This window comes from Chrysochloris asiatica, unplaced genomic scaffold (genome assembly GCF_000296735.1).
Source record: "Chrysochloris asiatica unplaced genomic scaffold, ChrAsi1.0 scaffold00017, whole genome shotgun sequence".
NCBI classification, from domain to species: Eukaryota; Metazoa; Chordata; class Mammalia; order Afrosoricida; family Chrysochloridae; genus Chrysochloris; species Chrysochloris asiatica.
In genome coordinates, this window is record NW_006408535.1 from 15,678,961 (window position 1) to 15,690,486 (window position 11,526).

The following is an 11,526-nucleotide window of genomic DNA, read 5'->3' on the forward strand; positions in this document are numbered from 1 at the left end:
GGATAGAGAGAAACACTGTTAACTGATGATATATGGAGGGGATAATAATCAATGTAATGAAACAAGCTATATGAATGGTTGAATGTGAAGCTGATGATATGCCCTGTAAACTTTCACTCAATCCAAAATAAAAACATTTAATTAAAAAAAAAGCTTACCAAGAACCTGTATGAAATCCTCAGAGAGAGAACAAACTTGACTTTGTTTCTCCATTCTGACTCATGCCTTTAATTGAGGTCTGAACTTCATCTTAAACCATCTAGTGGAGAAGTGAGCCAGCCACCCAGTCTTTTTGTTTCTCAGTTTCCTTATTTATATAAAACTAAACAAATCTACCGCACAAGACCTCTTTGAAGTGTTGAAGAACAAAGATGTCAGTTGGAAGACTAAGGTGTGTCTAATCCAAGCAATGGTATTTTCAATAACCTCATACACATGTGAGACTTGGACAGTGGATAAGGAAGACCGTAGAAGAATTGATGCTTTTGAGCTATGGTGTTGGAGGAGAATATTGAAAGTGCCATGGACAGCCAAAAGACCAAACACATCTGTTTTGGAAGAAGTACAACCAGAATGTTCCTTAGAAGCCAGGATGACCAGACTTTGTCTCTCATATTTTTGACATATTATAGGGAGGGACCAGTCTCTGGACAAGGACATCATGCTTAGTAAAGTGTAGGGTTAGTGAAAGAGAGAAAGACCCCCAGTGAAATGGATTGGTGCAGTGGCAGCATCAATGGGTTCAAGGGTAGCAATGGTTGTGAGGTTGGTGTGGGACCAGGCAGTGTTTCATTCTGTTACACATAGGTTTGCTATGAGTCGGTACTGACTTGATGACACGTAATGACAAGAAGTATCAAAAAAAGTAGCCTTTAGCCTTTAATTGATAATGAAGGAGCTCTGGTAGCGTAGTGGTTACGAATCGGGCTGCGAGCCTTAAGGTCAGCGGTTCGAAACTACCAGCCGCTCCGCGGGAGAAAGATGAGGCTTTCTACTCCCGTAGAGATTTACACCCTCGGAAACCCTGTACAGGGTCGCTATGGGTCGGACCCGACTCGATGGCACTTAACAACAACAACAACAAATTGATAATGAGTCTTGACAGCAAGTAGGATGCTACATATTGAGTTAAAGAGGCTCATTTAAATTCATTCAAAATGGGTAGGAACAACATTCAACAAGAACAAAAATGAATAGGTGCAGAAAAACAATAGGAACAGGCATCATTAAAGGAGGATGCTACACTTTACAAGCAGTGCTGAGTGGCTGTTGTTGTTAGGAGTGATACATGTGGTTAATGTGCTCGGTTGCTGACTGAAAGACTGGACCTTTGTGTCCACCCACAGGTGCTTTGGAAGAAAGGCCTTCTGATTTACTCTCCAAAAATCAGGCATTGAAAATATTATTTAACATAGTTCTACTTTGGCACACTTGAGGTTGCCATGAGATGGAAGTGGCTGGTTTTAGTATACGGTACAAAATAAATAAGTGTTTTTGACAAATTTTGCTCTAAGCATCATGCATGAACCTAGTAAACCAAATCCAGTACCACTGAGTTGGTTCTGACTTATAGCCGTCATATTTAAAGTTACCTACACTTTAAATCTTGAGAGGAGCAGACAGTCTCATCTTTCTTCCACTTAGTGGTTAGAAGGTTTAAATGGCTGACCTTGTGCTTAGCAGCCCAATGCTTACCCCACTGTGCCACCAGGGCTTCTGATGAACACAGCAGGCCCTCAATAAATATTTACTGGATGAAAGAAACCAAACAACCCTTAGATACCTTCATGAGTTAAATCTGCATGAGTCAAAAAGCATCAACTCATATATTGTGGGACACTCCAGGAACCATGGTCTTCCTCAGGTAAACATATACTTTCTGTTAGCCAAATTCATACAACCCCATATACATTTAGGGAAATCCTCATATCACACTTTTCATGAATGCTGAAGTCACAATGTATATCTTCTTATCAAGTCATTGTTATTGTTGTTGTTGTTGTTGTTAAGTGCCATCGAGTCAGTTCCGACTCATAGTGATGTTGTCACAGAGGTTATAAGTTCATTTCTCAATAATATTTTGGTTCGTGAAATTCTTAGAAATTTAAGACCACCAGTCTATATAGCATCATAGTCTTCCCTGGAATACTCAAACATTGTGCAACTACACACTCCATTAGTATATATAATCTTATTAGCATGCACGTAGGCATGGGCAAGAGATAAAAATATATGAATTGTATCACCAACTTGATTTTCTCTTTAGAATATTGGGTATCTGCCTATGGAATAAAGACCCTAGGAAGCCCACACGATTCCCACAATTGCTTATCAGAAACAATACTCATTCCACGTAACAAAAGGAACAGTTAATGAGGTTTATGTATCATTGGAGCAGAAACTTTTACAAAGTTGTGTTCTTAAGGTTTCAGAATTGAGGATTTGGCTGTGGGAGCAGAGAGTCTTGGGGGCAGGACACCCCAGATAACCTCACCCACGTGCATTTCTCACACAATGCTTTTCTGTATATAAACAGAAACCAGAAAGGAGTGTATCGGTTTTTATCGTTAGCATTAAATAGCTGGTTTTTCTTCAGTGCACTCTTAAATTTCTGCACAATGCACAGCCTTCAGCACCCCCAAGGAGCATAAACAAAGGATATCAGGCAAGTTCACCTACTCCCACTTCACAGAACAATGCATGTTGTTAACTAAGCAATTCCCAGGGCAGATTTATGATTTGTGGAGCCCAGAGTAAGTACTCAGGTTGGGCCCTTGGAATCTGAGGTCAGAAGCACATGGTGGCGGCTGAGTCCCCAGGGCTTTCAGAAAACATGAAAATGTGACCTAAAGTTTGTGCTTGCCTGTACACCAGAGACCACTTAGGCATTTAGAGAAATTAAAGCACATTAAGGCCTCAAAACAGTGTATTGTTCATGCTCCAATATTTAACCTTCTCTTTTTCATTTGCTGCCATGCTTTTCTCTTATGAATTAATATCTGCTGAAGTGAATAAGTTTATAGCTCTAACATGGCTACTATATAAACATCCAAATAGAGTAACAAATAATATACATAGGCCAATTTTAAAAATTGAAAATCATTTCGCATTCCCTAAACAGAATTATACACTGATCCTTTTCCTATATTCTTAAACCCTGAGGTTTTTTCAGCACAAGTAAAATTTTAATGCATACTTAATTTATTCCAAAAGTTTGTAAGAGGACCGGAGGTCCAGTCAGAACTATACACACAAAAGACACAAATGCAAACAAATGCAAGGTAAAGATGCTTTCCTTCTGCATTCTCCGGGAATATTTTAGCTGAAGTTTTAACTGATAGTTTTACATGAAGCTTAGTCACATGTAGTGGGAGAGTCTAGACTACAGTCTCTCACCATTGTCTGGCTAAAGTACAAAGGTGAAATTGGTTATTCTTTTCAGTTTTATTATTATAATTGTTTGCAAGTTATGGAAAAGTATTAAATAATTAAATTATATTACTATTTTTTACTCCCTGTAGGTTTGACGTATCAGCAAACCTATTCAGTACTAGAATTGAGTCAGAAATTACTAAAACTAAGAGAGATAGATAAGATAGATGGATAGATAGATAGATAGCTAGATAGATAAATAGATAGATAAATAAGTAGGTAGGTAGGTAGGTAGACACAATGTTTGCATAATTTATAATCCATTTGTAAATATGTGAACATATTCAACAGTATGAGTACTTAATATAATATAAATACAGCTATAGGTCTCAGCCTGAATGAAATTGGTGATGGGTCACTAAATGTCTTACATCATTTCACATACCATGAACAACACAAACACTCACTCATCTATTATTCCAACTGACTTTATGTGAAACTAAGCGTCTAGTCCATGCTCTCCAAACATGTATTAGATATCTAAGTTATTCTGGAGACTACTGTCTTACAAAGTTTCCAATGAAGTTGTTGTTTTTGTTGTTGTTAAGTGTCATGGAGTCGGTTCTGACCCATAGTGACCTTGTATGGGTTTCCAAGTAGCAGCTGGTGAGCTTGAACTGGTAACCTTGTGGTTCACAATGACTTCGTAGTCCAGCGTATTAGCCCACAGTGCCATACCAGGACTTCTCCAATGAGGTACTGGTGTTTGAAAGTTTCTTAAGTAGAATTTTAAATAAATGGTGAAGCTCAAAAATGGGAACATACACTAAAAAAAAAAAAATTATAATGAAGCAGAAACCGTACTATAGGATAATGTACTAACAACATCACTTTGTAGAATCACAAGGCTGTTGCGCTTTTAAAAATAATAATAACAATAAAGTATAAAAGTTCTGGGTTAGATAACAAAGGCTGAAAGAATCTGACAGTCTTCAATTCTAGCACAAATGGAAAAGAACATAAATGCCTAGTCCACTGACTACTGACTAGGGAGGAAATGCCAGCCTAACATCTACCAGTGGAAAGTCATGTAAAAAGTAGAGATTAGTGAGAATAAAACAACAAAAAGAATAGTTCCCTACCCATTACTTCCCACAGAATGAACTTTTGACATATCAGCAAACTCTTCTTTTCTCTTGCTGCTGCTGGTATACTGTTCGCTGTACAACTTGAGGGACATCTGCTCAACAGCATCTCTTTGTGCTTCCAGGTAGCATAGCTGAACCTCAGCCTGGAGAAAGAAACAAAGAGAAAACACGGTTTGAATCCAGAAGGAATACATTTAAAGTGAGGTGTAGCAATTCAAAGAATGGGAATTGTTCACATCATTATCCCGCTCCTTTTGGGGTTTGGATTTAATGGGATCAGCTGGGAATATTACAGAATTATATTTTACATCTGAATCTTATAAGCTCCTCCTTAAAATATGACCTGAATAAATGAACTCTCAGAAGACTCAGTAAATATCACAAAATATCCCTGAGATCATAATACCATATGATGATATTTCACATAAAATATTCTATGAAATTCCTTAGCAATATTTTTCCTCAGGTTGCGACATATGTAACATTTATTTTTTGAAAGATCCCCTTCCCACAAATACATTTTGGATATATATGCTAGTGTTTTTCTATTCTCTTCCCTGAGTAGAATAAAAATGTTAATTACTAATCCTGGTACCTCTTCACTAGTGATAACACACTTCCTTCCTTTTATGTATTTATTTGCATTATCATCTTTATAATTTTCAAATACAGTGAACAGTGATTTTGCTTACATGCAGGTTTAAATTGTTAAATCTTTCATAGTTACTTGGGGCTCACTGCATTGAAGGAAAGGTAGTAAGTTCACCATGCTGTTTTCGATCAAACCAAGGCCCAAAGAATGCTGAATAATATTTGGCATGGAAACACACTGAATGGATGCTTTATTTATTGCAGCTGTTGTGATCCCTGTAGCTTTAAGGTTCTCCAGAACACCAGATGGGACTGAGAATGAAGTCTTCTCCGAGACAGGCTTACCCATAGGAAAGGGGAGGGAGCCATGCTGAGTTCGTATGTGCCCTAAACCAAAGGAACTATTCTCTTTCTTCTGTTGTACTTCACTATATTTCAGAACGCTGATTAACTTCTCTGATAAACATTAAAACTGCTACTTCGTCATAATGTAATTAATATTCTCCTAAGAAGAGCAGTTCTGGGTTAGCTGTTGAGTGATAGCCACACTTCTGTAACAAGTAACAATACCAAAGTCAGACTTGACCTTTCCACTTTTTGTGTTCAGAGCCAAACAGGGTCTTTTGCCTGATATTTACTTTTAAAGAACTGATCATGGAGAGAAAGAGAGACTATTACAAAGTGGTAGAGTGCTGGTATGCACCATAGCATAAGCACTGGACTACTAACTACAAGATAGGCAGTTGAAACACCTTGCAAACTATGTAGGGGCTATGAGTGGGAACCGACTCAAGGGCAGTTAACAACAATAACATTATAAGGTGGCAATTGTATAAAAGGGGAAATTAGATCTTGATGGAAGAAATGAGCAACTTTTGAAAAGTAGAGACACAAATGGTTTTAGAGTTCTTCAGTTACTGCTTTCCACAAACAACTACTTAAGAACTAGTAAGTAAGAATTTAAAAAAAAAGCTAAGAGTACTATATTCTTTTAATCAAAGTTTTAGACATCAGTTCAAAACTGTAATTATATAATCAAGATCCATGTGAACTTTCCTGCTCAAACTGGTTAGCTTGAACAAGAATAGATTCAACTGGACTGAAAAGATGTCAAACACCATAGGCAAAGGAAAATACCACATGGAATATATTCAGTTAGTTGTGGGGCAGAGGAAGCTAAACCTAATGCTATTTAACATCTTTATTAGTATGTGGAAGAGAAGGTTTGCAGCATGTTAATGGCATATATAGAAGAGTAGCAACCAAGAGATTTGCAAATACCACGGAACTTGGAGGACTGGTACCTGTGGATTTACAAATATCAATATTTTAAAGTAAACCTGAGTATTGAGGGCCAAACACTAGACAAAAAAACTTAGAATGTTCCTTTTAAAAGATCATACAACAATTTGCTCTGTAAGCCTTCATCTAATTCACACTAACAAGTTTAAAAAAAATAAAAAAAGATTGACTGATATATCAGAAAGAACTGAATCAAGAATCACTTCAGGTTTTTGACCTAACTAACTATTTACTAAGATGAAGAACAGAGGATGAAGTGCAAGGGAAAAACAAAGTGTTCAGTTTTGACAATTGAGTTTGAATTGTTTATCAGACCTGAATGGAGTGAGGTAGCTCCCTATGATTAACACTGAAGTGTGAACCACAAAGTCCACAGTTAAAGCCCGCCAGCTGTTCAGTGGGAAAAAGATTAGGCTTTTTGTGCTCATGAAGGTGTTTTTTAAAAGCCTCCGAAATCCTATACAGGATCACTACGAGTCAACTTGACAGCACTTAACAACAACATCAGCATTTAATCACAACTAATAAGGAGCTCTGGTAGCGTAGTGGTTACGAATTGGGCTGTGAACCTTAAGGTCAGCTGTTTGAAACTACCAGCAGCTCTGCGGGAGAAAGATGAGGCTTTCTACTCCCGTAAACATTTACACCCTCGGAAAACCTGTACAGGGTCGCTATGGGTCGGAACCGACTCGACGGCACTTAACAACAACAACACAATAATTACATATTCATTTGTTTACTTCTTTATTGACTGCCATCTCCCCCATGAGTCAGTAAATTCCATGAGGACAAAAACAAAATATGTCTTGTTCATTGTTTTATCCCCAACACCTAACAAAATGCTTGGCACACAGTACATTATCATTAAACACATTTTAATAAATAAATCAAAGTACAAAAAAAAAAGTCATACAACAATTTGCTATGTAAGCCTTCATCTAATTCACACTGACAAGTTTAAAAAATATTTAATGAAAGACCTACAGTAGTCTTATTGATCAATATGAGAAAACAGAGAAGAAATGAATAGTTCAAAAATGTAAAAACAATACTCCTCTCAAATATTCCTACCTTTCCCCTGTCAGGGAAAATGGGGCATAAATGAGAAGTCTTCCTAAGTAATCATTCCACTTTAAACCCCACTAGACTAAAGCTTCTGCGCTAATGGCTCCAAGGTGCTACTTTGATTCATAGGCATTCCCTTAGCTTTTAACCTTTCTAGGGAAACAGACGATTACACTGTTCATTCTGGGTAAAAACCTCACAAATATATGCCACTAGTCACAAAAAGGATAAGGAGGAAGGAAGTTAACTTAATGTAAACTCAACACTACTGTGGAACAACTCGCTGAGTTTCTCCCCTTTGTGTCCTCTGCCATTTCTATGTACAAAAGAAAACACCTCTCATAAGACATACGGAAAGGAGCTCAAAGAATACTGAGAAGAGCAACTCGAAGGATAATTAGTCCTCTGATGAAAATGATTGAAGTGTTGTAATGTAAGACTTTTCTTGCGTAGTATTTCACAGGCATTTGGCACAGCCAAGTGCTCTGTGTTAACGAGGGGATGAATTAGATAGCCCAGGCCTTTCATATCCATCTCTATTTCTATCTCTGCTTTCAGTGATTCATTTCTAAAGCTGATGATAAAAACAGAACTAAAGTAGTTCCTTCTGCTAAGGTTGAGTGGCTTTGCCAGTTTAAATCTCTATGCAGACTGTCTTAATTTGTTTTCATACTACATTCTAGTCTAAAGATCAATTTTAAGGAGAGAGATTTGAATTTGGTTCTTTAAAAAGTGTAACAGTGAATATCTGGCTAAAACAATTCAATGAATGTATGACAGTAGTAACAGTTTGTGCTCATCTGCCAACCTAAACGTTGACACTTCAAACCCACCCAGTGGCACCACAGAAGAAACACCTAATAATCTGTTTCTGGAAGGATCGTTGTTGTTAAATGCTACTGAGTTGGTTCCAATTCATAGCAAACTTGTATACATTTTCTGAGGTGTGGGCAGTGGATTTGAACTGCTGGACTTGAGGTAAGCAGTCCAGTGCTGACCTCAGCATCATTAACTCTACTGAGCAGTTCTACTCTGTAAAAAATTGTGACCCTGTGAGTCAGAACTGACTGAAAAGCAATAGCTTTGGTTTCCATTTGTGTAATAGTAGCGGATACTTTAACAATGTGACTATATTTTATAAAAGTAAGCATTAATAGCTTGATTAAATAATATTACAGATGTGTAACCAACATGATTTAATGACTTGCTTGCTTAGGATAATAAAAGGAAACCAAACTCAGTGACTGATTTGCCTCTTCATGCCTGAATCCCTGAGAGACTCACAGTGCCATCAATGAGAGAAAGGAATACAAGAAACGCCGTATGGGTGAGAAGAGATCTCTTGGATTTGAATCTTTTAGTTTAAGGTACTGGTGGGATACTCAGAATGAGGTGTTCATCAGGCAGGTAGAAATATTAAGACTGAAATATGAACCTAGAGGAAGGTTGACAGCATGTGATTAAATAATATGAATGCCATGGGAAAGAGGGTCGGATGAGTAGAAACGAAGAATCAGTTCTCATTTAGTCTAGACCTGCTTTCCTTTGGATGACTCAATACATGGACTTCTCAATCACTGTCCTTCTCTCCTTTTCCATCCGTCCCCTAAGGCTGTTTGATATATTAATACTTCTTTTTAAATCCCCACTAAGAAGCTCTGGTAGTGTAGTGGTTACACTGTCTATTACTCAAATCAGAAACCTCAGAGTCATTCTTAATTCTTCCTTCCCCTTTATTTCCCACAGACAATTAAATTCTGTAGATTCCTCCTCCAAACACTTCTGCAGTCTGACTCTATCATTTCTCACCTGCGATGCAATAACTGAATTGTAAGGTATCTGCTGTCACCCACACCTGCCCTTCCAAGCTCATATTATAAAATGTGAGTTGGTTTCATACTGAATTAAGACCAAAAGGCCAAACTCCTCTCAAGGACCTACAAGATTTGGTTCCTGCTTACCCCAGACCTCATTTCTTACCAGTCTCCCTCTTCACCACCATGCTCACCCCCTTGTCAACCTCACCGTCTTTCTATTCTTTAAATACTCCAAATCCTTTCCTGCCTTAGGACCTCTGTATATATTGTTCCCTTTCACCGGTACATTCTCTAGCTAATTCTTTCAAATCTTTCAGCTCTTAGCTTATGTTTACTTCTCAGGGAGATTGTCCCTGACCACCCTATCAAACTTTGGTTCACTCGATTTGCCTCTATTTCAGAATTCTGATTATTTCCTTCATAGCACATATTACAATTTAAAAAGATTATAGCTAATAGATACTTTTTCTGTCTCTTTATATCTAGACTCCAAGCTCAATAAGGGGCAATGTCTGTCTGTTCTGCCACTTTGTAGTCACAGTGCCTCAGCAGTGCCTGGAACATGATAGAAGCTGAGTAAATAATTTTTGAATGAATAAATGGAATATTCTTACATCCATCTATTTATAAATCTCATGTTCAGTGGGCCTTTATCATGTGTCAGTGGCTATGCGTACAAAGAAGAATAAAACATAGTCCCTTCAATACACAAGAAGGGGTGGGGGAGAAGAACAAAGAAGACAGAGGAACATATAAGAAAGTTTGAGCTAAATGGAATAGCAGTAAATAGGGATGTGTGCTCAACCTTGGAACAACAGGGTTCTGTGGTACAGGGATCAAAGCACAATCTGAATGGGTAAAAGAGGGGAAATAATGTCAAGGTGATAGGCTGTATTATGGATATTGGTTTCCCATGCCTACTAATGTAAAATAAACACTTGAGTGGGATGGAAAGGAGTATCAGGAAATATGATGACAGAAGACTTGTAAAAACCTGTCTTCAGCTTACAGGAGACTGGAATACTTAAAGGGGTTCTAGAACTCGCCCAGTGAAATACGCTTCTTGTGGAGTCCTTGTAGAGTATAGGACCTTAGAAGGACAAAACATTCTAAGGTGGGACATTCCCACTTGAAGGGACATGCAAGCCAGCCTGGAGCAGCTAGAGGAACAGAAGATACTTCTTGATTGAAAGAACAGCAGGAAATAAAAAGAAAACAAAAAGCAAACGGTTTGGCTTTTAAAAGAACAAGCAAGCTGTTCACCTGGGAGCCATCAAGGCATCAAGTTCCCTCAGGACAAACCTCCTTCCAATATTGAAATTCAAAGGGAACATAGGAGGAGGCATGTAAGCTTGCTGGTAACTGCATTGGTCTACTAGTGAGTGGAAGTTGGGGAAAGGCAGTAATGAAGACATGGGTTGAGCTTGACCATGTTCCATAGACTCTTGTCGACCTTGAGATGAGAGAGAGAAGGGCTGGTTGGTCCAAAATTTGAGGAAATTTGAGAACTTCTCAGCTTACAGACAGCAACCTAATCACTGAGGGCTAGATCTGAGAGTGAACTGTCCAGCTAATATGAAGTGGTGGGAGGTATTCAAGAATGCCCAAAATTGCATATAGTACCCATCTGACCTACCTTGCATGGCTTGATGATCAAAATTCTACTAGAGGAAAATAAAGAAATTTGATAAAGGAAACAAGTGTAAATTGCTATAATTTGATGAACTTGACCTTAATTTACACATGTAGTAGTACAAAATACCAACTGAGAGAGAAAGAGACTTCAAATCAAGGATCACGCATATCCCCTCTGTACATAGGGTTGATAGGGACAGGTAATTCAAATACTGGTTACCTAAAATGGGGGGTGCCTTGTTCTTTGCCACTTCTTTCAATGCACTTTGGACTTCCTCCCTTAGTATCATTGGCTCTTGTTCATATGGTGTCTATTGAAATGGTTGAACATTAATCATTTCCTTTTGGTACAATGACTCTGTGTATTCCTTCCATCTTTTCTTGATGCATTCTGCATCATTCAACAATTTTCCCAGAGAATCTTTCAATAACGAAAATCGAGGCTTGAATTTTTTCTTCAGTTCCCACAGCTTGAGAAATGCTGACCATTTTGGTTTTCTAACTCTTCCCTTTTGGTTTTCTAACTCTAAATCTTTGCATATATTATTTTAGTATTTGGCTTTATCTTCTCGAGCTGATCTTTGAAATTTTCTGTT

General features: G+C 37.9%; 1 protein-coding gene across 1 annotated transcript in view; it reads right to left on the bottom strand.

Annotated features, from left to right (window-relative positions):
• Positions 1–11,526, bottom strand: part of AKAP6 (A kinase (PRKA) anchor protein 6) — a 516,985-nt gene that overhangs the window by 197,771 nt on the left and 307,688 nt on the right. The window contains exon 7 of the mRNA XM_006835360.1: positions 4,515–4,663. Within this exon, the coding sequence (XP_006835423.1) occupies positions 4,515–4,663 (149 nt within the window). The remainder of the gene's footprint in view (positions 1–4,514; positions 4,664–11,526) is intronic.